Source organism: Pagrus pagrus, assembly GCF_965226575.1.
Source record: "Pagrus pagrus genome assembly, chromosome: 19".
NCBI lineage: Eukaryota > Metazoa > Chordata > Actinopteri > Spariformes > Sparidae > Pagrus > Pagrus pagrus.
The window spans coordinates 9074044-9100722 of NC_140203.1; the positions used below are offsets into that span (position 1 = coordinate 9074044).

At 42.3% G+C, this 26679-nt stretch overlaps 1 protein-coding gene across 2 annotated transcripts in view; it reads left to right on the plus strand.

Annotated features, from left to right (window-relative positions):
* The window catches only part of ntng2b (netrin g2b), a 69416-nt gene that overhangs the window by 20209 nt on the left and 22528 nt on the right, over window positions 1-26679 (plus strand). For both annotated transcript variants that reach the window (XM_084383779.1, XM_084383780.1), the window contains exons 4-5: window positions 17251-17423; window positions 19744-19773. In XM_084383779.1, the coding sequence (XP_084239905.1) occupies window positions 17251-17423; window positions 19744-19773 (203 nt within the window). The remainder of the gene's footprint in view (window positions 1-17250; window positions 17424-19743; window positions 19774-26679) is intronic.

Sequence of the window (26679 nt, forward strand, 5' to 3'; positions counted from 1 at the left end):
AGGGCCAAGACGGAAAGGAGGAGATGGAGCAGGATGAGGAGGAAGACGAAGTCTGCATCGTTTTTCTCTCCTAGCTGGCAATCGCTGCAGCATCAGGCCTTCTGCTTCCCGACCTCTCAATTTGATTTGATTGGCTGATGGGGGAAGAATGACATTTAAGAGAAGCCAAGTATGCAGTCTTAGTGCCTCTTAGTCCCTTATGTCAGTCAGCTGAGCAGGTGAAGAGAAAAGTTCAGCACATGTACATCACATTTTGAGTATCATCATATATAAATTATATCATATATAGATTGTGCACACAGAATATTTATTGTGTTAAATCTTATCAAAATTTATGAAATCGAAAATGTAAAAACTGTTTTTTTCAGACAATCATTACCTTTAAAATATAAACATGAGCATTGATTTTTTTTTTTTAGAAGTAATTTTTTCCTTTGGTCCTTGCAGACTACTGAACACAAGGTGAAGAACGAATTATAAAAACTTTGTTTTCCAGCCAAAATAGAATAAAAAAAAGAACTATAAAGTGAACAAGGGTAGCAGCGAAGTTGTCAGGGCTGGATTCATTTCTAGACAAACTAGATGGAGTGTATTGATAACAGTGACTGATCATGTTTATATTTCTTGAGGAATAGTAAACCAATGTAATATTTATCATGTACACTCTCTACTGTAAATAACATGACTACAAGTGTACAGCCACGTTAGTATGGACAGTGTTTCCCACACAGACTTTTCTTGGGCGGGCCATCCGGGTATGTTAACAGTCGCCAGTGTATACTTGATGACCCATTTTACTTTTCTTACTTTAATTCCTTTATCCATCTGAGAGAACGACCCCATCTGCAAGTGGTTAACTAGCGGACAGTCTGTACCCGCTATACCTCCCCATCGATTGACATCCATACATGCTCTGCAGAGAGGCAAAAACAGAGAGATGATTCCTGGTATTACGACTCTCTCCGATGCGATCGCTTCTTTTTTATGTAGGCCTACTTACGCTGTTGTTTCGTACAAGCTTGTCAGTGCACCTGGCGAAGTGATTCGATAGTTTTGATAGGCGACGTAATTAACAACAAGCTTCCTCCACACGTGGCTCACTTGCTGTAGATGCAATCAGGGGCGATGCTTTGAGCCAAATGCTAACGCCATCATGTTAACACGCTTCCAATGACAATGCTAACATGATGGGGTTTAGCAGGTATAATGTGTCAGTGTCATGCTCTCCATCTTAGTTCAGTGTGTTAGCAAGCTAACGTTCAATACACTATAAATTGTCAAAGTTGACTTTAATTTAAAAAAGAAACCGCCTACCTCAGAATTAGTCGACCATCCAAAAACACATTTTACACAAAAACATCGCAAATAGAACGATAAAATCAGGTGATCACCACTCGAATTTCATTATCTGGGAAGCGTCATTGTCTGTACACAATTTTGTGCCAATCCATCGAGTACACGTGTAATATTTCACTTGAGACTGACATTTTCACCCTTACAGCTGCTAGCGTAGCTTTAAACACACAGTACAACACAATGCGGTTCTTTAATTCTGTGGTCTTTAACCCCTGCTAACATTTGATAGGCCCAGTCTTGTCTGAAAGCCCCCATGTCTTTCCAACAGCTAATTATTTTCCAGTAGTGAAAATAAGTGAAGAGCAGACCTGCCAGAAAAACAAGCCATATGAATGCTAATGATATTCAGAGTGTTTTTACATGGTCATGTTGTTTCATGCCTGCTTGACTCATTTATCCGTCGTGTGTCTGTGTTCCTCTCAGAGCCATCCTGGCCCCCTGCTGACACTGCTAATGTGCTGAGAGGTTTAAGCTCTCCGTCTCCTCACAGACTGGAACAGACTGGCACAGAAAACTTTACTGGTGTCTATGAAAATGTCTCAGAGAGTAGAGAAAGGACAGCCAAAGCACTTTTAAAGGCTTCTTTCATCTTTCTGTCGGTGTTCTTGTTTCTCTGTTTGTGGTGATATCGTGACAGCTGGAGCAGCGAAACGTCCTTTCTGGTTCTATATTTCTGCCTCACGCAATTCACAACTGTAGTCATGAATACATTATCTGGATTATGACATCTGATCTAATCTCAGGGCCTTTGCATTTACACCTGAATTTATTAAACTTTTTTTTAATTTTTTTTATCCCAAGTCTGCTGGCTTTGTGATCAGATCTCAATATGCAAATGACTTAGGCGGGGCTGTGACAAACACGGTGCATCTCAGGTCAAGGGAGGGAAAGCCGTGTTCATTTTTAAATCCCTTTTAGCGAAGGAAGACCTGCTAGCTACGGCTGCTATTTGCAGCCCTTCCTTGGCTTACTTTTACCCTCGCAGGAGGAGATGAGTTCAGTGAAGCTTCAACTTGCCGGGTAGAGTTTTTTGTCGAGTCATGTGGTCGTGCATTTTCGTCGTGCATTCGGGCACACAAATGCATAATCCAAACTCATCATAAGATTTGCTCTTTTTCGTTAAATTGCTCGTGTGTGCTTTGTGGCTTTTAGCTGCACTGACTTTCTAGGAATCAGTTCTGATTTTGACATTGAAAAGACTACAAGGACATTTATAGATGACAAGACGCCACTGAAAAGTTTTATTCACAGCTGATATCAACATGTACATGGGCTGAAAGGTAGCTTCTTTTTGGACTATTCTATTATGATTCATTCATTACAGTTTACCTTTCAAAATGAATTGAAACATGAAAAACTCCTGTTGCTATGACTTGACCTACATCCACCTGGTAATAATTAAAGGGGAAGCGATTGAACGTATAATCATCTTCCCAGACTTGTAAAAAATCCTGCGTGTGTACTAAACACCATTCAGTGCATTGTTTTGGCGTCTGATAAGCCTTTAAACGCATTACTCAGTTACTCCAGCTGGACTTCCTGGATCTTATTTCATTGTCTCATTGGTGCCCTAAACAACACGCAGCCTGTTTTCAGTCTAAATGCACAATTACAATTGGATTATGGGTAATGTAGTTGCAAGGTTTTGAGGAGGCAGGCGGATGCAGAATAAGTCTGCGATGAAATGAGTGCAGTATTCAATCTGTGGGAAAAAGTGTTTCTAACCAGGCTTGATGAAATATAAAGCTAAACACCCGCCTAATCACTTATGCAAAACTTCAACTGCATCGTCCTTGTTTAAACTTCACAAACCTTCAGTAACCCTGATCTGTACTTTTGCAGTCACACTGCCTCCTCAGGGATGGACTAATTAGACTCAATCTGACTGAAGGTTTATTGTTGTACTGGAAGCATGAATGAGGATGACAGGGCAGCGAGGGAGGGATCTCTCTGGCCGCCAGGCATGTCCATATTCTCCAACAAGGAAGAACAGATTCTCCTCCTCTGCTCCCCTTTTGCAGCCTCCAGTCTTTTTGTGTCTTTTATTATCCACGTTCGGGTGACTTTGACACCCAAACTGTCACCACTGTTTCTGAATCACACCAAAGTTTTTCTTTTGGCGTCCTTTGCAGAGTGAAGGTGAGAGGATGGGAGGTATAAGCCTGGATCACGGGGAGAGGGAGAGAAAGAAAAGAGTGAGGCAGATGATGGATTAACTCCTAGTTTCATGGGACTAGCTGGGGTGTGTGATTTTGTGATGAATGATGTGAGGTGTGATGCTCTGTAAATATTATTCTCCGGTTCACACGGCCGCCACAAAGCAGAGTAACATAGTCTCCGCCGCGTATCCTGCGCATTTTCCGCCCAGAAACTATTCCGTTTCATGAGAAAACCGCTTTGCACTTTCGCTCATGAATGAAATATGCGATCCATGTTTGATGTGTGATGAGGAGAACATAGAAGCGTTGGCTCGTGTGTTCCCCGCTGAAGACCTCCAACGCGTGGATCCTCCTACCCCGCTCAGACTCCTCCCCCTCCGAGCTATCTCCCTCCGAGGCAGCCGAGGCTCGGAAACAGATCACTTTTTAAATCATTCATGAGCACTCCCCAGAAAAGAAAGGCATGCAGAAAGCTGAGGGACCGCAATGAGGAATGTGTCATTGTTCCTCTCATATGCGATGATTTATGACACAATGGTTGTAACTGATTTGATAATCACAGTTTATTTCCCCTCAGAAGGGAAGAAAGTTAAAGTCAGCAATTTCGCCTGTTTTCCTTTCATTCCCCGTCTTTTGTTTCACAGACAAACGTCTTTTTTTTTCATCTCCTCCCTCTTCGATAGATTTTTCTTTTCTTCTTCCACCTTCCCACCCCTCCCTCTTACTCATCCCATAAATATCCTTTTAAATTCACAAATACAATAAAGAATTCTCCCCACCAGCGCCTGCACTGTGCCGTACCCAGCATCTGGTGAGAGGGGAATCTCTTGATACCGCAAGCGTGCTTTAAAGCTGAAAAGCATGCTGGGAATTGTAAGTGAGAGAACATGAGGTAGAGGGAGGGTGTCCTTGGAAAGATGGTTTGTTCTCAGTCAGTCACATTAATTAGCATAGCATTATTACAGGCATGGCGTGTTAAAAAGAAAAAACACCGGCGTCTTTACTGAGGGACTGCTGCTTTCATTACTAGCATGTAGATGGGTACAGTTAAGCAGCACGTCGATTAGAGTCGGAATGTGAGAGAGAGAAAATAAAGTCTGTTAATGAGGAAGACACCAGCTCACACTGTGATCAATCCCTTTTTGATGTCAGAGACCTTCATTACTACCAAAGTGTTGTCCCATCGAGGGGCGTGGAGAGTCGAGAGTCTGCATGTTTTCAATCCAGCTAAACAAGGCAGTGGGTGATGTCATGGTGATCACCGTTTAGTTATTGTGAAACTTTCAAGATCTTGAGAACGAGTGAGCAGGAAGTGCTAATTGACGAATGCCTTACAAGCAGAGGAACCTGCATGTAAGCTCAAAGAGCTCAAAGAGCTATATGGTTTTGATGGACTGACGGCAACATACTGTGGTGCCGTGATTCACCTTGACTCAAGGTCCAATAAAGTGCTTGTTTAAGAGTATTTGATCATTTCAAAAGTTTGAGTTGAACTGCATTTTTAAACCTTCTTGTGAGCGCCGTCTTGAAAGTTGAGCTCCGTCTGCTCATGAAGACGGTCGAAAGCTCTGTAACAAGTGAGTAAGTGGACACTGTGTCACCATCCTGTGTCCGTTTGTAGGTTGGTTGGTTTGTCAGCAGGATTACACAAAAATTACACAACAGGAAACCCAGAATAGACCACATTCACTTTTGGTGCAGATCTGGATAAAAGGATGGATCCAGGATTTTTTTTTCTCACTTTAAATAACACTGTGATATACTGCGTTTTTCAACATTCTCGTACATTTCTTAGGGAATAATTCATGGATCTCGATGAAACAGCTTCAGCGTATGTAGATGGCTGGTATCTATGAGTGAGTACAATTTGATGCAGATCCTAGATCTGGTGAGCTTAAATCATGGTTAAGCAGTTATGGGTGGTTTAAAATTTAGAGTGATTCAGGGCTTTCGCATTTGATATTGGATTAGGATTAATTTAACTGTTTTCAAGGTCAAGGATGAAATGTCAAACTCAATCAAAATTTTTGAGCAAATATTCTCGACATCCTACATTCTCTTGTTCAGTTCTGCCAGTTGTCAGGATTCGCTGCCTTTGTCTTACGTGAAGTAAACTCAATCTCTTAATGAATAACTTACTGTAAAGGCATCATGTTTGGCCATAGAATATTTTGATGACATTCTTTTTCATTCTTCATTCTTTTTTCAAGTTTTCCAAACAATTAATTTATGCATCGAAGAAATAATTGCCAGTTTCGTTAATAATGACACTTACAGCTCTAATTTGATTTTGTGTATCTGGATTAATCAGTCGTGCTTATGTCACCAAAGATCCCCAAACTTGAAACCTGGTACAAAGCTCCATATAGTTTTCTCATCATCCTCTTGCATTTGGACTCAAGTGAATGGAACAAGAAAGTGCAGTGTGATTGATCAGTGACCACTGCTGTGTTTCTGCATTTCTGTATTTTGGCCCTAAATGGCAAACATTTGAAGACGTGTGCTTCATTTGCTAACAACGTTCGGAGCTTCATAATAAAGCTGCAGCCAGAGGTCATTTCATTAGTTGCAAAATAGTGCTGGGCCTTAGCTACAGAACGGCATCATCAGATATGAATCTTTCACCAGAAGCAATTAATTTATAAAGAGATTATTAAGCGAAATATCATAATTACTGAATAAACTCGGAGCACTGATAAACTATGTCCTCTGTATTTTTTTTTTTTTTTTTCACAAAGACCCCCAAGTTTTAGTCCTTGTACTAATTGTCTTGCTAACTGCACTGTTGTGTTTTGAAGCTCTCCTTTCCTCCTTCCCCCTTCTCCTTCTTCTGTTCCTCTCTCCTCACCTCGTCTCCTCGGGCGTCTCCCTTTCTCTCTATGACTAATGATGTTCTTTCAGTCTGAAGGTTTTAGCAGGATAATTATATTAACCCCTGTCCTCTGGCTGATCCCAGCTCAGCTTCTCTTCCCCAGGCATCCTCCCCTCCACAGTCTCACCGGAATTAAACACTAATACACACTTGGCTGTACAGGAACTGTTGTATGTTTGTTTTGTACGTCTGTACGTGTGTGTGTGTGTGCGTGCGTGGAAGTTTTGGTGAGTTTTAAGAGACTTTCTGCAAATTAGTCTACTGTTTAAATGAGGGGACGAGCAGCTAAGAAAATCAGGGAAAGTTTGTTAATTAATGGTGCACAAAATTAGGTGCGAGGGTGACGAAGGGTGGAGGCCCGCGGGTGCTGGATTGCAAATGCGTGCCGATTTATAATAACACGCAATCGCAAATTAGAGGTTCAAGAGTTCGTTCGGCGGGCGCACTGTCTCAGAGAATGGTGTTCTGTTCTCCAAAGTTTTTCAATCTGATATGCACACACAGAAAGATCCTACAAAGATCCACAACACCCCTGGGGGTCTGCAGACTCTGTGGGGGACTGCACAACAGGAAGAACCTCCCACCAAACCCCATGTCGTCCCAGAGTTTCTGTCTCTTCATCACTTTTTCATTCCTCTCATCGCCTCCCAACTCCCTTTACTTCTCCTTCCTCGTTCATATCTTAAATAAGAGGAGGATGTATAATAACGTCCTGCCCTCCAACTCACGCCCAATTTCCTCTCTCCCCAGGTGTTACTCTTCGCTGTAGTGTTCATTAAAACACATTCAGCAGCAGTAAGGACTCTGCAGGGAGATTACACTCTAATATCCAACACGGTTACACAGTGATCTCGGGACGATCAGGGCTGTAGACGGGAGCGAGGCCGGACTCTCTTTAGTGGAGGGAGCCTTAAGATGCAGCGACATGGCTCGCGTCAGTAAGAACGGTGTCAGCCCATTCTGCAACATTCATGCTGCATCACGCTGCATGAATATTACAATGCTGGCGTGCAGAGTCTTAAATTACCACCCGCCAAGTGCCAAATGCCAGTAAAATATGTCTTGCGTGGATGAATTAATAAGGGTCACGCATCACAGTGGTCAGTGACTTTCCAGAGTGCGTCTATTGTCAGGTGCAATAAAATTTCATTCGTATCATGTAGAGCCAAGCAGAGGAAAGTAGGTGAAATTGTTGATTTTGCTGTTTCTATGCATAACGTCTTATTTCTGTTTGACACAGAACCAAACAGAAAAAGAAAAAGGAAATAAAAGACACAAAAACAGGCTTTTCTATACTGATATTTAGAGTGATGATCAGTAGAGATTTTCACATTTGTATGGGCGCCACCGAGGAAGACAAAAACTACATAATGGATTTCCATGTAACTTGGATGGAGGATGGGTATCGGCCCAGAATAGACCCCATTAACTTTCACTGCGGATCCAGATAAAGGGACGGATCCAGGATTATTTTTTTCCCCTTTCATTAACATTGTGAGATAGGATGTTTTTTTTTGTGTGACATTTTCATTAATTTCTCAGTGAATAACGGATGGATCTTGAGGAAAAGAAATCAGGCGTATTTAGGTAGCTGGTATGAGTGAGTACAATACAGATAAAGGGGACTGTTGAGCCTTGACAGAGGAATGAGCTCTACTGAGTGCCATTCTAGTTTTGTTGTGTCTTAGTTATGTTATGTTATGTCTCACATAAAAGGTAACCACATTTTTGGTTCATTAGAATCATAACAAAGCTAAATAAATCCTGAAAAAATAGACGTCAACGCCGTATGACAACATTTGAATGACTTAAAGCCCTGACAAACCCAACTGACAACCTGAACCTGGACAGCCAATTAGAATGTCACTGATGAGCGGCAATCAATTCTACATGTGCAGACTGCCAAAAGGTCGCCAACAAGCGCCGTCCAGTGCCGACAGTGCTGGACACACGGCAAAGTCTAGAGCCTCGGGCGCTCACTGATGGCCTTGACAACGGCTAATGGCCAAATCACTGCACAGCAGCTTACAGTACTCTGAGACAGAAGGGTCAGTCATTGCAACATAAACATTATTTGTTTGGTCAGCATCTTGCTGGATGATGCAACTCTGTATTGTGGCAAAAGTTAAGCATCATGCTGTTTGTTTGTTGTTATCTGCCCTGAGTGATCAGGCTATGTTTTTCATCCAGTTTGTCTGAACTTGACCGTATGCAGTTTTTGTGTATGCTGTGTTTAATTGTAATTTAGAATAATCCACGCATCCATCCTCAGGAAACCCTATCACTGAGCCACTCCTTTAGACAAGGGGTTACACCTTACACCCCGTGCTTAAATGAGCAAGGAAGTTATTTACAAACTGCGTCTTATACAGTACTTATAAACAAAGTATCACTGAAAACAGCCAGGGTGACAAAATCCTTTGAAAGCTGCACATTAATTACCCCTGCAGTTTGAAAAGCCAGCAAAAACAGTACACTCTTACACAGCTGGCATGTAACCCACACCTGAACTGTTCCAATATAGCTCTCTCTCTCTCTCTCTCTCTCTCTCTCTCTCTCTCTCTCTCACACACACACACACAGTCTCTGCTGTGCTCCTGAGAATGGTCCTCTGAGGTCTGGGCTGGAGAACAGGATGTGCCCAGGCTCCATTATTTAGTTATTTGGTCCTGTGCATATAGCGCATACTTCACGGAGCAGGTAGCTCAAAGTGGGCCTGACTCTGCCGCTGCTTTTTTACACGACTAGAACCCGACCAATCAGAGAGAGGCTCTCAGGTCTCAGCGCCGGTTGGGCATGCATGCAATAGCCATTTACTGTATCCTGTGTAAATAATTTACTCATACGCTTAGTCACACTCAATCTCTCGCTCTCTCTCTCTCTCTCTCGCGCTCATCCATCCGTCCATCCTGTGCAAAATCACAAACTAAAAGAAACACTATTAAACTCATACAGAGCAAACTGTGCTAATATAATGAATCATCCCACATACACACCGGGGAGGTCACACATCCACTTACACTGCATAGTACACACCCACACACACACAGAGTACAGACACACACAGGGTGTGGATTGCAAAGACAATCAAGGTCATTCTCGCGCTTTGAATAATTTAAGATGTCTGTTTGCTGGACATTTCACTCATCTTTTTTTTTACGCCACAATGCACACTGTGACCCCTCGACATTGAACGTATGACGAGCGCATGTACAGTACAGTTTATTTGGAAGTGTGTTTATCGAATGGTTGACCCCAAACTCCTGGTCTCTTTAACCCCCCTAGATGCTCCAGTAGAAATAGTTTTCTCTCTTTGATGGCTTTTCAGCCATCCATTCATCTATTAATCCATCAATTATCCTTTAGGTGGTTGCGGTGGTGCTGGCGCTGATCCCAGCTGACATAGGGTGACTAATTTCCCTAACTTTTAAATGAGATTAGATTAGTTGACTAGTCTGAAGTAAGAAAACACCCAGAAAACAGTCAAAATTGAGCATTATTTAATCTATGAGGTCAGACCTTGAGAAACATTTGGCATACAAGAGTCATTTTAGACCGTCAATCACATTTTTGATAAACAAATTGTATTTTAATAGCTGTGTTGTGCATTGAATATTGCACATTATCTTACAAAACATGACATCCACTCACTAAATAACAAATGACATTGATTGAAAACAAAATTCAGGGTAACGAAAAGTCTGATAAACTACAAATACGTCAATAAATCTTGGACGCAACAGTAAACTAGAGATGTCGGCAGAAGTAGCAGATGCTCGTGTTTTTATAAAGCTAAAGTTTGACTAGGAAGACGGGACATTTCTGTGCAAATTATGTCAATGTGTAATTTAAATGTGTGCATTAATACAAATAATAAGTTCAACAAACTAGTATGTCTTGTTCCGGCTAGCTAAGGTAGCAAATTTAAATCAACTGGTCAACTAATCGCTGACGTCCCCATGGGATATGCCCAACAAAAGAAAAACTAGAGAAAGTAGAAAGAGATGGAGGAGGAGGAGGGAAAGACAGGATGAGAGGACAGAGACAGGAAATGTCTCTAAAACCTTTGTGGTCTCTGCTGTCAGCAGCTGTCAGCACAAAATGACATATAATGAGCTTGGGTGGAATGATTTGTGTAAAAATTGTCACCAGTTGTGTTGTTAACAAGAGGAGCGTGAGAAGGGTTGATTGAAATGTGTGAACGAACTGTTATGGTTATGAAAAGAGGCGCGGTGTGATTCGTGCTCAGCACGAGAACGCAGGGGAGGTCAGTTATAGATTACCTGTTTAGTCTAGAGGGAGGGAGCACACATGTGAGAGAAAGGATGGATGGTGGAGAGCAGAGAGAACGTTTGAAGAGACTCCCCTGCTACGGGAGGCTGCACTCGAGGAAAATCGATCCTCTCCCTTCAGAGAAAGAAATTTATGAAGCTGGAACATAAACGCAGTCATGTCCAATTAGCTGCTCGGAATTTACGAGGCGAGGCGGGGGAGGAAGTGGGAGGGGACAAAGTGATAAAGACTTCAGAAGAAGCCAATAAGGCGTGCTGCTGATCAATGATCCCGGCTTCACGCTACTCCCACTCCTCGCTTGGCCGCTACCCGCTTCGCTCAGGATGCGCTGTGTTGGAGGGCTCGTCCTTTCTGCAGGCTGCCCTTCACAAATCAGGTTTCAATTTATGGATGTGGAGATGACCTCCACACATAAAAACACTCTACTTTCACTGATACTTCATATCTTATATGGTTCATCCACAACAGGTTCAATTGCCTGGATGAAATTACATCTACTCAGTGTCCCAAGAATCTAAAAAATCAAGAATCTATGAATGTGCAAAAATAAGTATAAACTGGCTTCACTGAAAAGTCAACTCGGAGCACTGAAGGCTTCAAAGGAACATGATTGGCTTTCAAACTTGTTGTCCAATCCATTAAAGTCAAGTCAGAAAGTTGATAGTTCCAGTTGGACACTCCAAGACTCACAGTCCAAATACATCCCAGTGCATCTGCTTGGGAAAACACTGACGCCCGCAGCAGCTGATTTAACAGATTGACACAGTTAAAAAGAGTTGAGTGGCGTAGGCTAGTACCGCATAACCATGAATATCTAATAGACCTGGATACGGCGTAGCTGCTCAGCCTTGCTTCCAATTTTGCCCAGTGGTCACCTGTGGTATTGCAGTAAAAAAACAAGGTCAATTATCACTCTTTCTACTAGGAATTTTTGATCCATGGAGGTTTTATATTTGTGCAATGTTCCTTGAGCTGAGAAAAGCGATTTAAAAATCACAACGTAAAGTCTATGGGCAGATTCAATAGGCTGCATAACCAGGAATAAACCAGGAAGCTCAAAAACAATTTTGGCGAGCAATTCTCGTTGGACTGAATGAGTGTGGGAAAGTGCAGCTGGTACTGATGTATCAAAAATTCAGTATCGATATGTATCAATACATTGAATGGATCTTGTCCAAGTTTCCAACTCAGATTTCCGACTTGATTGGACATCCATTGCACTTTTCCATGTTGGAAGTCTTAACGGTAAAAGCAGGAAAATCACAGGTGTGACTAATAAAGTTAACAATGGCTGCATTCCATTTAGGTGAGCTCTAAGCAGAGGGGGAATCTAATCTTTGGGCCTGAGAATGAACTTGAAAAAGAAAAGTGTCCACCGCAGTGTGCAACCTCGAAACTTTTTTTATTATGCACTTTACAAAGGTGCTGCTAATGTATTTTTATTGCATTATAGTGTAATTTCCTGTCCATTTTCCTGCTGTTTTATTCATCCCCTGTACGTGGACCTCCATGTCATCAATCAGCCCTGGTTTGGGTGTTAAGTCTTCCTCTCTCTGACAAAAGCCCTGACACTCATTGCCCATTAGTCTCTCACTCCACTATTACTCCAGCGGGTTGTGTAGCCCGCTGTGTGTTTTGCGGTATCAGGGGAGGAAGTTGTTGCGAGTAGCAAGTGGGCCTTCTCAGTGACGGCTGATCGAACACAGAGCGGAGGAGGAGGAGGGAGATCTCCTGCTGGGTCAGAGCTGCATCGATGCAGTCTGTCATCGCAGGTTAGAGCACGTCAATGCGGACCCTCCTCCTGCTCCTCCTCCCGAGTCTCGGCACTGTAGTCGGAGAGGCAGGCGGACTGTCAGGGCTTTGACACAACTGCCCTACTCCGTGCTGTACTGACTGCTCAGCCCCCCGCATCGTCCCTACCCCCCTATTTTCCCCTCCACCCACTCCTCTCAAACACATGTCCACAACCCAATTTACCCAACGCCTCCTCCTCAGTGAGCACTGGTGCAACGGGCAGTAGCAAAGGAGCTAAAAAGGGGTAAGGCTGCATGGACAGACAAAGGGGCAAAGAAACACAGAAAGAGATGAAGGATAAAATGGGGGGATCAGAGAGGAAGAGCGAAAAGGAAAGACTGGAGGTCTGGAACGGTTACAGTGGATGGAATCTGGGAGCAAAAGTTAAAAATACAGTGGGAGGAGAGAGCAAAACACAAAATAAAAGAGAGGCGGTGATAGCTGTGTCCCCGGAGAGGAATAGAGGACTAGGCGTCGACTACAGTAAAGAGACAGATAAAGCCCCATTAACTGCTGCTTCCAGCTGCTTTCTCAGGCTCTGCCACCACACGACTCCCCCTTGATGTTTGTTTATCTTTCTTATTATTTATTCCCCTAATTGCTGCGTCTCTGCTGTCTAAAACAGGCAGCCCTCGTATCATTAAATACACAGAGTCGACATGACTTCACAGAGACAGACGGCGAGGAGAGTGGACAGAGAAACACAGACACAGTTAGGCTGGCAGTGATGGCATCGATCAGATGAATACCACATGCATAAAGATGTGATGATAAATTTTACTTCTCCACAAAGTTACATTTCTGGTTACCCCCCCTACATAAAAAGATAAACTAAAAACGGTGTTATAATGAAAATAATGATTGCTTATTGGTGTTGATCAGGAATGACTCATGAAGAGATAGTGAATGCACGTATTCAAAGCGATATGGAAGATAAAATCTTGAGTACGTCTGGATTTTATGCTGCTCAAGGCAACATTGAACTAACATCTGGATCCTGTATCATACAGTATGAACGTCCTGGCATGAAAAGGCATGATCTGATATCACAGTGTTGGTGTTGTTCCTGGAACTACATAATTAATGACGCCCCACGACCATCATTGGAAATGACAAATTACGTTTTTTGTAACGTCATAGCTTAATGACTAAAAAAAATATGCACATGGGAGAAGTTATCCTTTCAGTCAGTCAAAAATGTAAGAGTTTGGTGAGGGCTTGGACAGGTTTAGGCACAAAAACACCTTGGGTAGGGTTGGGGAAAGATCTTAGTTTGGGTTAAAATAACTGCAGTCATATATTTTTTTTAAAAGTTGACTGTCCGGAAACAGCAACAGTGTTTTGTTGACGCCATCTATCCACTCCAAACTCCTTCGTCTGTGTATAATAACATCACCAGACTTCTTCCTTTGCTCCCAGCGGACGTTGGAAGTCCTATGGCTCCTGGAGGGCTTCGTCGCTCGAATGTAAACATTTGCTGGAACAACGGATGCTCTCGTTTTTCTTTGGAAGACAGTCTCCAACAGACTGATAAACAGAAGTATCGACCCATAATTACACCAGCTAATTAAAACACCACCTTGCGTGTGTGGTTTCTAATGCAGACTGGAATACATTTGAATCACTTATTTCCTTCTGTTCCTCGACTCTCTTTCTCACCCGGCTTCCTCTTGCCCTTCTTTGTCTTTCCCTCCACTCACCTTATCTCATTTCATCACTCCACTTTCTCTCTCTCTCTCTCTCTCTCTTCAAGTAAATAGACAGGGTTGTGATGGATCCAGCTGTCCCGTCTTAACTTCCTTCAGCTTGGAGCAGCTACTCCCACTTTGATGACTTTGCAGTGAAGGCAGACATCTTGCACATTAACATATGATTGTGCCCATGTATTATTTGTGTGTGGAGGGACCGAAGAAAGGGATCGAGAGAATTCCCAGTGCAAGCTGTCATCCGAAAGAGCGATAGCTAAAGGGACACGGCACTTGAAAAGTCGGAGTGTCACATCATTCGTGCGGAAGGAGTGCAAGGCTGGAAGTACTCTCGGTCTGTGCTGTGTGGCAGAAGTCGGAAAAGCAGGTCAAGGGGATGGAGGTCCACAAAGTTTTAACCTGCAAGACTCTGCGACTAGAAATGTATTTTTAATGATTACATTAGCAAAGGGTTTGGTTAGTATTAAGACGCCAGTGACATCTCATCAGTGGATCCCGATGTATCTACTCATTCGGGCTTTAACCTCGGGGTATGTCAACTGTCCAGATAATTGACCAGAGGGAGGCCATTTCCTGTAGCACGCCGAGCCATTAGGCCCGCAAGACACAAACTGCACGGCGGCGTGCCTCGAAAATCACTCTGTTCCTCAGTATTGATTTTAAACTACAACTTTTAGATCCTGCACTCAGCGGCGCTTCCACTTTTTTTAAGATGGGACAGATGAGATTTATCACCGAAGATGCAGGAGATGAGAAGCAGTGATACGTTCGCCGCTGTCAGTCACTCAATGCGGGCATTAGTCACCGTGCCTCAGCTTCTCTGATCTGTTGTCTGTCATCGCCGCGCTCAGACAAATGCATCACGATCACACGAAGGCGGAACCGCACACACACACCTGTCTCATTTCACACGCGCTCACTCTCTCTCTATTTCCTCCATGAAAAAGAGATGTTCAATTTCCCTCCTCGCTAAGTGGACAGCTCGCGTCCTTCAGAAAGCATGCAGGATACAAGGCCTTGTCGGAGGATGGATTCTCGCTGGCACGTCCTGTCAGCTCGTCCAGGTGATCAGAGAGAAACGTGGGTAATTTATAGGACTGAAAAGCAACAATGCGATATGAGACGCAGCTCAGCATGATCGAGCGTCTCCGTTTTTTGTCTGTGAAGCTCTCCGCATGCTTTAAAATTTCAGTCATCGTTATTCTGGGTGTGAAGTAATGTGGAACTACGGTTGGGGTTGAAAGGGCGACAGCTTAAACCGGAAAAAAAAAATAACAAACACAACAAAACTGATGAGAAAGTGCAGATTAGTGTGAGGAAGGAAGATTGAAGTAGTCATCTTGCCAGAATACAGGGGCCATTCTTTGAATATTTGATGCGTACGGATAGCTGTTCACTCCAGTGGAACAAACCGGATTGGAGTCCAGTCGCTCATCTGGAAAAGGCTGTAATTTGAAGTCGTCGCTGCGGAGTGTCCTTAAGATCCTCATTTCCTTCCCAGCAGAACTTCAACCTCTGGATTAGCCCACCTGGGCCCTGCCCTCTGCTGAGGTCGAATGCGTACGCACACATTATGTCTATGCAACGTTCATACACACACAGATTCTCAGACACTTGAATTTCACAGGCAGTAATTGTAAACAACAATATGCGTACAAATGGAGGAGCATTCAACTTTTTGGAGAGTGTAATCATTTTTTTTTTCTTTTTTACGTCCTGCTGTTCTTTTTCTATCCTCCAGAATTATTTAGAAATGCCATTTATCTTCTGATAGTGCTCAATATAAGTTGTCAGAGCTCAACGTGACATCTTCAGATTTCAGAAAAAGATATTCAGCGTACCGTCGTGTGTGATGGAGGAAACCAACAAGTCCTCACACTGGAGAAGCTGGATCTTCTTTGAAAATCAAAATAGCTGCCAATTAATTTTCTGTTAAAGATATAAAATGTAACATTCCTGCATTGAAATGTATATTATTCCAAATGTTTCCCGTAATGTTCAAACCCAGAGATATACGAATACTACTTAAGGGTAACGGTGCATTTAATTTGCTTGGTCAGGAAGAAAGTCAGGGAACGTAACTAAAGGTAACAGGAATAAATCTTTGATACATTACCTGATGCGTGATGCTTCTGCCCGGGTCGCGTCAGAAAAGATTTCCATCGAGCGTAGTCGTTCTTCAACAATGAAGAAAACTCCCATGATCCCACACTTTTCATTTCCAGAACCCCAACGGTACAAATTACATTTAATGACTACTTGATGAATCCATTAATAGTCTCGGCTCTACATTCAATCGGTCAATCTTTAACATTTTGTGAAAATAGTTTGATTCATTTTGAATACTTCACTCAGTCGTGGTGTCGGTTGTAAATGAAATGAGACGGAATCAGATGGACTGGCGACTGTACAAACGGCACAAGCAAACATCAAAATAGAAACGGGTGCTGTAGCTTTGCCAGTGATTTATGAAAGAGGACTGAAACGGAGACCAAAAAAATTAACTCAACATAGTAAACCTGACAAACTGTGATATTTTTCTTTATATAAATGTCGTCTTAGCTCATTAATCTTGAGTGCATCGCATATATATTTCTAAGTGTGTTTTAACTCTCATTTCCGCTCTCTGCAACATTTCACTGATACAGACACCACACATACAGTATACATGCACACATACACCCATACATATATTAAGCAAGTTATCTTTGATATAAATTTTTTTTTTTTGCTCTCTCTATTTGTCAGGTATACAGTGTAATTTACAGTATCTGCTCAGTAAAGAAAAATTACGTTTTTTGTAAGACTTTAATACCTCCGTCTTAATCTTGTCTCATCTCGTTTAACATACATTACTTTGATGCAGTTCACCTACAAGAGATTCATGTTCTGTCTCGTTATCAGACCTAAAGATCGTCAGCACTTGCACTCTTCTCCTTTTCTTCCATTGTGTGATGCTCCTGTAATATCTGGCACCTTTAACACAGCAATTCCAACCAGCGACTTTCCCTTGCCGTCTCTCGTCATCTCATCTCACCTATGCCTTCTGTTTTTTCTCCTTTTGTTTAAGGTGTAAGTGTAACCTCCATGCCTCCCAGTGCCTGCTGCAGGACGGGAACCTCCAGTGCCAGTGTGAACACAACACGACGGGCCAGGACTGCCAGCGCTGCAGGAAGGGCTTCAAAGCCAAGTCCTGGAAGGCTGGTTCCTACCTGCCAACACCCCATGGAACCCCCAACACCTGTACGTACCCACAACATGTTTATCTGTTCCTGTTGTGTTGATCTTACTCATAAATCTGACACACAGTTAGATACAATGCTGCTGACTCCTTAAATATGCCTGAGCTATCGATGTCTGTCAGCTTGCTTTACTGTATCACGCATGGGTATGACTATTAATTAATCAAGTTAAAATTGCAAAAGGAGATGTGTCCCAGGAGAGGCCTCAGACACTGCTGCAGATTTAGGATGATTCATTCTGCATTGAAAAGGAGAGTTCCTCATCTGCTTTCTTTCCAAGACTTAGATGAGGAGGCAGATATCACTCTCATGTTTGTATGGGCGATGAGAAGCTAAAGCGAGCAGCCAGTTAGCTTAGCTTAATGCAAAGAAACCACTAGCCCCACTGATGGAAATATCTGGCTCTTAAGCTGCTAAACTCTCCACTATGTTCACCAGCTAGTCTCCAACCAGCAGGTAGTGTACAGCGGATTTATCAGAGCTTTTTCACTGCAAAACGTTGCTGATGAGGGCGGTGAAAATGGAAACCAAAACAGTAAAGTTTCAGCCTGTAAAATCAAAACACTGAGCTGAAAAATGCTAAAATGCTTCATAATGTTGAGGAACTGCAGGGTTGGGGGATTTTTTTTTAACTATGAGTGATGCTTTTAATATTACATGTAGTCACTCAATCCATTGTTAGTCAGGGCAACTGTTTGACATTGTTTCTTGAAAAACAACTGATGCAATAAATTGATTATCGAAATAGTTGGCATTTAATTTGAACTAATTGACTAACTGTTTCAGCTCTGTATTGTCATCTAAAAGAATATTTAAAAGTGCAGCTTGAAGATACTTAATTGAATAAGTGCAATGGTTTCCCCACTTAGCTGACGCAGGTGTCTTTGCCCAGCTCCTTTTACATTCCCTTAGTGCCCTATTAGCTGCTAGTGTCCGGTGGCCTGTTAGCTAATGTCTGCAAGCTAGAGAGAAGGTGATGGATCAGTACATTATATTTTTCTATTAAAATGAATATGCATGTTTGGGCAATATTAGATAATATTGCAAAATGTGTATGCTGTTTCACGATACACAATACATAATAAATGTTATTACAAATGCTTTACAAACTATTTATTAATAGTTCTGCTGGCAGAGCGGAGAGAGACACTGACACGAGGCAATTGAGAACATCCTTTGGACAGTTGCGCAAAATCCGACCTTTACAAAGAAATCCACGGTCCAGCAGCATTAAACAACTTAAACAAATCGTCCACATTGTTGCACAAACGAGACAGACGGGGAAGGTCTCATTTTTCACTTCACAATACGATCCGCTCACATATGGCCAAATAAAATATGCAAACTTGTACGAATTGTTATGTCGAGAGCCCCTTTTAAAAGTACAATCTCATATCTTTCTTGATGAATGTTTTCTCCTCAGTCTGTGGTCTTGACAGAAAAGTAGAATCGAGGGAGCAAGTTGAAAAGAAAGGAGGAGCGCTGCCGAGTTCTCTGAGTTGTCGTCACCTCAGTGCAGAGAGCAGATCAGAGCCGTGTAACGACGTGGGAGTGCGTGGGGGGAAATCCTCTCGGAGACTGTAGCCAGCTACAGTAGCTAGCTATGATAAAATAATAATCTAGGGCAGCCCCTCCCCAGTTTTCTCCTTTCAAACCAGCGCACTCCTTGCACAGCCAGAGAGGGACACACGCACACACACTCACACACACCTGTACCTGCACACACACACATTGCAAAGAATGGCTCTATTGTCAGCCCATTTTTTTTTTTTATCATGCCGTTGTTTCCAACCCATGTCTAATGGTACTGACACACACCTTCAGAGCCCATTACCACTCTTTCAAGCTCCTGAATCCCATTAGTGGAATTTAAAAATTAAAATGTTTGCAACTTGCTCGGCTGAAATGCTACACAAAATGGCCTGGCTCACGAAACAGTTTGGTCTCTACAGATTGCATTATGCATGCCAAGCTAGGCTAACTATAAATACAATCTGGGAAAATGTGCAAGAAAGGCAAAAAGTTTTTGATCCAAGCGTAGCGAAGCGGTAGCGCTCTCTTAAAACATACATATATGATGAGGACCTCTGAATGTGAGGGTTCGGCGGAGGAGTAACAGGTTAAATTAGGCGGTGCGGTCCCAGTAATTACTCCAGGACTTTGAGAGGAGGTCTACAACGAGCACTTATTTAGCAGAGCCGCTCTTAAGTTCTCTCTGCCACCTGAGTCTGATGAATGAGCCAGAGTCGAGTCTTTAGGCAAATCGACTGCATAAATAAACACGTTCTCATCTCCTCTTTCCTTTTCTTATTCTCTTTCAGGTACGATTGCTGGTTCACCCTCCGGTTCTAGTAAGTAATAATGCAAAGCGAAGCACGAGTAGTTCACTCTCTCTTCCTGTGTCTTCCTTTTTTGTTGCAGTGTTTTGGAGATTTAAGTCTCAACCCCATACCGTCTCCTTCTGTATGTCTCCTAAACTCTCTCCCTCTCTCCTGTGATGTTCAGCTGGCTCTCTAGTCAGTCATTTCTCTTTTCCTGCGTCTCCTCTCTCGGTGCGGCAGCTTGGGCCCTGTGTGCTTCATTATTAATAGGCCTCTCTGTCGCCATGTCCTTTCATCACAGCACATCACACTAACCTGCACAGGAGGAATTCTTCCACAGCTCTGCTTTTCTTATTTAGACTAAAGACAGTGCTGTTGATGGATTGAAGAAGAGAAAAGGGAGGGATGAGCGAGGGTCGGGTGAGGATGGGTGGCGGATGGAAGCTCCAACGGGAACTTGAAGAGAGAGAGAGAGATGGAAAAAGAGGGGAATGGGTGGAAGGATGTTGGCATATGTTAGTGTGTTGTAATGCAGTGTGATTCTGGGTGAGGAGCTCGGGGAGGCAGGAATAAAAGGGAATTTGATTAGGGATTCTCTCTGTGGAGAGGCTCTCAGCCTCCGAGCTGTTAGACAGAAACGATCGGCAAAGTGGCAACATCAACCCTGACAGCACTGGGCTTTTCTCCACATGGCCGGACAGTAAAAGGCTGATGCATGGATAGACTGAGCAATTGGACTACACTGCAGAAGTCTGCTTTTTAAAAGTCTCCTCTCACAATTACATACAATTGTGTGGTTATGTGGAAAAATAATGATTATGTGATTTAGCAAAGAAAAGAATGATGCCTGCTAATGGGCTGGTAATGAGTTCGGTGGTTCAGTTTCAGGCCCCCACAGATTCAGTTTTTGTTTGGTAATTTAAGATTTTTACCTGTGTTGCTGAATAGCTACGACGTCAGCTTCATCTACGACTCCCGAAGCTGAGGATGACACAGAGGGTGGTGAAGCTCGAGTTGAAGCTGGAGATGAAAGAGAGGTTACGGCTGAAGGTGAAGCAGTGGGTGAAGGTGAAGCAGAAGGTGAACCACAGGGTGAACCTAAAGGTGTGAGCGGACCCGAGGGCGCCACAACCATCTCTGAAGCTGAGCGGCCCCCGGCTGTTACCCATGAGTCACCCTTTGGAGCCTCTGAGGAAGGTGTGGAAAAGTAGATTAGCGATAGAGGTAGAGACCGAGTAGATTTAGTCAACACGGGATAATCTTGAGATCTTTGTACTCAACTCCACTACTTTTATTTGACAGCTGTGGTTACTCTGTAGTTAAATCTTTTACATACTGCGAACGCTGCAGAAATATCCATCTTTTGCAGTGGCATAATTACGAGAGGAGTCAACTGATTTCATGAATTTTAAAAAACGATGGTGTCGTTTTGCCCTGACTCTGTCTTCCGTCAAGATTCTCATTTATTTCCAGAACATTTCTTAAATTCCTCTGCTAGCACCTCTTAAGATCATTAATCAGCACCATATTTCTCATTTGTTTAATCTGTGCGAAAACTGAAGTGTAAAAAAATGAAAATTTGGCACAAATGCCCAAAGCCAAGACATAGTACAGAACAGATGCCCCTGCGGGATGGCAAATTGATGGTTTTACACTTAGTGAGCTTCCGAGATGCTAGTAGGGAAAGTTTCTGTTTCTTTCCCAGTGAACAGAGCCAGTTTATAGTTTTTATGATCAGTAAAGCAAATCAGCTGTGGCTTTACCAGTCCTCTCTGATACCATCTACCTCTCCGCTAAAAATTGAATAAGCATATTTCCTAAACTGTTGAACTTGAACTAGAGGCTGACAGATATATTGTTATTTCCATATATGTTGTCCTGTACTTTTTTCTTTAACAGAAGTTAGTGCAGAAACCAATGCTTGGGGTAATTTCTAGTTTTAATTTCTCAGAGTGAAACTTTTCAGTGCTAGGATGTCATTTCAGACAATAAAGTTTATTGTAAAACTGATCCACTACAACTACTACAACTTTTAAATGCAGGGCTTATACTGTATTCATAAAGTGCAGCATTGGTACTTTTATTCAAGTAAAGGATCTGAGTAGTCTTCCACCACTGGCCACAGCTGATCAAATGATACAGTAGTTGAGTGGAGACTAGTGACAAAGTAAATGTGTGTCTGTGGATGCGCTTATAGACGCTGACAAGCCGTGTGTTTGTGTCTGTGTGTATATATCATACATAATTCATCCAGCAACTTACTGGAGGTCTTCAGATGTACATTTGCTGTTTCCCCACGCGCGTGTATCTCTGACGTTAATGTCAAATGTGGGCTCTCCCGTCTTGAGTGAGAGCACGTCAAACCATAAGGACATTCAGACTTTATTTGTTCTGACTGACTGGCTTTAAACAACCCAGGATGGACGTGAACAGATTCTGTCAGACGCTTCGACGTACAGTAAAGTGGACTTCAAAACCCTGACACGCCTGCATGCTAAATTTAAACCTGCCGTCTTGGTAGCGGCAGCGGACCTCTCATGTTCCACCAGAAAAGCACTTAGGACGAGGGAGGAGCTGGGATTTTCGGCACGGCTGCGATGTCGTCAGACTTTTTTTTTCTTTTTGTCTGAAGGAAATCCATTAAGAGTGTTTGTTGAACAGCGCAGCACTTTTGTTGTTTGGCTTACATCAGTAGGGAACTCAAAGAATTCACTGATTAGTTTTGATTTAGAAGGGGCTGACAGAAGCTTTAACGTTGTATAAGCAGAGCTACAGTCCTGTGTAAGCTGTTTTTAAAGCCCGCTGTGAAGGACACAAACGTCACAGAACATCACATTGTTACATAATGGGATCATTTTAATTCGATTTTACATCCACAATAGGGCTGCACTGATGATTATTGTCATAAATTCATCTTCAGATACATTTTTCAGTTAGTTGTTTGCTGTATAAAATTGGTGATTATAATTTTTCTTTTGTCCGACCAACGGTCCAAAACCCAAAGATATTCATATGTCTCTCAGTAGAGCGCGTGCCTCCGCCGAGGCCCAACAGTCCCCTTTAATTCAATCAAGCCAAATCCAATATCAAACCCAGTGGCCCTCAATCACACACACATTTTTAAGCTGCACAACCATAATTTTAGCTCATCAGAATCAGCATCAAATTGTAGTCACTCATTCATACCAGCCACCTAAATACGCCTGAATTTTTTCATCAAGATCCATGCATTCATCTCTGAGAAGTTGACAAAAATGTTGAAAAACACCCTATCTTGCAATGCTCAAGAGAGTTAGAAAAACATTCTGGCTCCGTCTCTTCATCCTGGATCCACACCAAAAGTTAATGGGTTCTATTCTGGACCGAGACCCATCCTCCATTCAAGTTTTGTGGAAATCTGTTCAGTAATTTTTGTGTAATCTGGCAGACAAACCAACCAACCAACAAAGAAAACCTATTTTTGGCGGCGGTTACGAAGAAAATCAAGAAGAAAAATCATATTTGTAAGGCTGAAAGCAGCAAATTTTTGCAATTGGTTCGTAAAAGATGAATCACTTGATGATTAAAACTGTTGCTAATTAATTTCAAACATTCTTGGCAGCTTTAATCTATAATGTCAATTTAAAGTGTTCTTCAGATAGAAGCTGTTTCTTGTTAGGTCAAACCAAGAATCTGACCGACAAATTGGATGGCAGATACTATCGGGCGATATTGGCCTATGAAAGATATATAAGTTACAACAAATATGGTGTCTGATATGCTTTTCTGTTTTTGAATTATAATGCAGAAAACGCTGCATATGCTTGAGGTAATTTATGATAATTAAATTCCCAGTGAAGTTTATTATTTAGATAATTAAGTTTATAGTTAAACTAAAATATCCTTCCTCTGTTACATAACTTTGAAAAAAAAAAACACATTTGAGGGATGATTGCAGAAGAATGTGTGTATATAGGCCGACATATCAATGCTGGAAACACCTCTGATTGTGAATGCATAAATAAAAAATAAATACAAATCAATTCATGCTATTTAAGATATATATATTATTACAGTTCACGCACAACTACTCAGTTGCACTTTCTGGGACGCCAGAAAGAAAGATCCGACCATTGGAGAGTCGTCTGTCTTTTTTTATCTCCGGTTTTAAGAAGTGTATTTGGCTTGAACCTGACCCTGATGCGAGCAAACCCTTGTTATCTGCTTGCGTGTGTCTGTGTGTGTGTGTCTGCGGGTGTGTCGTGTGCGCACGTGTGTATGCGTAGATTTATGGCCGGCATATGGTGCAGTTCAGTGAAACCCATAAATCATCTTCATCCCCTCCTTTTCCTCCCGGGGATCTGAGGTCTTAGGTTCCATTCTCACAGAGCGGCCGCCACTACTGTTTGTATGAGCACACAGTGATACACACACACACACACGCACACACGCACACACACACATAGGTTTTATCGCATCGTGTGGCTGAAGGTCCTGTGACATTAATAACTGGATCACATTACAAGTTATTATCTGGAATAATATAATCTGTAATCTCAATTATCTCGGACGCAGCTGCTTTCAAAGATACATTCAAAGCCTGTATGTTATTTTAAGCTCTCAGTAACAGCAATATGTGTACAGAAAATGTTTCATCCACATACAGATTGATTATATAATCATATTCTCATTATTATTACTTTTTCCATGAAAAATGCAAATCCCATTTTAGGTATCTGTTGTCGGATTTTTACGTTAAGATCAAGGATACGAATTTGACTGCTGAAGTGAACGTGTCCTTCACAAACATCACAGCGGACTTACAGGTTGGACTGCATGTCATAGTAGTTGTACCCTTAGTCGTGTCCCTGCCCCAGTTAAGTCACTGAGCATGCTCAGATGAGGATTAGCGACCTATTGGCAGGAGACTCTGATCCACAGAGCCTGCATCCCATTGGTCAGCTGGACAGATGGGCGTTTGACGAAGGGGGAGGGGAGGTCAGGCGAAACCAAATCCTAAAACCCTGTCACCATGACCTCAGATGACCCTACTCCATCTTTTCATTCAACATCAGATCCCAGCAGGGTTTTAAAAGTGCCCCAGTACAGACGGTACGCGCGGACACATGCAGTCACATGCTCACGCATGCAGACGTGCAGACGCGGTTTGTCGCTGGTGATGTATTACACTACATCATCTCATTCGTGCGCCATCCATGCATGTTTCTAAAGACTGAACTTGGCCTTGGACTGAGAGAAATTGGATCATGTCTGGAAAATCATGTGACATATTAATAAGATCCAATGCTGTCACTCGCTGCCTCGCCATTAGGTGTCCTGGCAAACTGGTTAACTAGCCCTGAATCACAATGTCTTCATTAGTGTGGAGCTAAATCAATGTCTAGCACTCTGGTAATAACTGATGAGGATGCTAAGACTGACAGGTGGCATTAAGCATTATTGTTATCATTTCTCAGGCTACATTAAAACCAGTGACAAATGATCTCATTAAATGCAAATGCATTTGTATGGAAGAGACCTGAAAATGTGTCGGAGCGGGGACCGCACATGAACCGACACTGCGCGCTCGCTCGAGTGTGTAAGTGTGTGTGCGAGTGTGTGTGCCAGAGAGTGTGTCATGGGACAGTTAGTGAGTCCGTCTGTACAGACAGATAGGCACATGTCACAGGATTACGTAATGAGTCAGATTAGATGCATTGCATGAGAGAGTGATGGCGCTGTTGCATGGATGAAAATGACACTAAGACCTTTCCCTTGCTTGTTTTTTTTCTTTTGTATCATTAACTTTTACATGCAGAGTCTCTACTCTCTGGCGGCTCTGTGTCTGGGCTGGGAAACTCACATTCCAGCTCTCTAAACCCTCATCATTTTGATCTAAGAGAAGGTAGGCACTTGCAAACTAGGTAGTATGAGGCTTTTGGCATGTAACATAATTTAGTCATGATTGCAGCGCGATTATACAAGAATAGATGAGTCGGATGGTTAAAAGTTATGTAAACTCCTGCTTTTATTGATGATGTAGAGCTTACAAAAACCCCGAACCCCAAATCCCTTTCCAGCCCGAGATTAACGCCTGTCAGATCCCGCTTCTCTGTGCCTTTTTCACTTCCTCCAGCTCTGCTTTCAAGCTGTCTAGTCAAAATACATACACAGTTATTTGGCTGTAGATTTGCAATGGTATGAGACTTTCACGGTAGAATAACCATCTCAGAAAATATTGCAGTTTCTCGTATTATAGACATGCAGTATTACGGTATACTGTAATATATTTATCAGTTATAATGAACCTGATAGGCTTGAAAATATAAATGTTTTTTCGTTGCACAAATGCTTTATCATAATTTCACTAAATACTGTGTGTGTACATGGCATTATAATCATCAGTTTTCATACCACGTCATACCTTTACAGCAGTATATTGCTGCAACAGTATTTGGATGTAGAATGACAATGAAAATGAGTTTTATAAAATGCTTTTAGTCAAAAAAAAAAGCCATAAAATTAGAAAAAGATCATTCTGCCGGTGTTTCACAGAGACGCTTTGATGATCTTGGTCTTGTTCTCGTCATATGTTTTATGTAGCAATTATGGATCAGTGACCAAAATAAATCAGATAGAAAGATAACTGTCGTGACTGACTGTAAATCTTTATTATCAGTTACCATCTGATCGGCAAATGGAGTTATTCTAGAAAATGGTGCGTGGTGTATTAAAAATCTCACAAAAGAACAGTGCTGCAGCCACGAGGCTGAATGTCCCGCATGACAATTATGTTATTTTCTCTCATTAACTAACTGTTGAATAAAAATGTGGCCACCGAACCATTTTAGATTCACATTAGAGGAAAATAGTGTGATGATTAGGCAGGACATCGGCACACCAGTCGTTTAATGTATTCAGATTATGTCTGAAAGCATAAACCCCGTGTATTGTGCC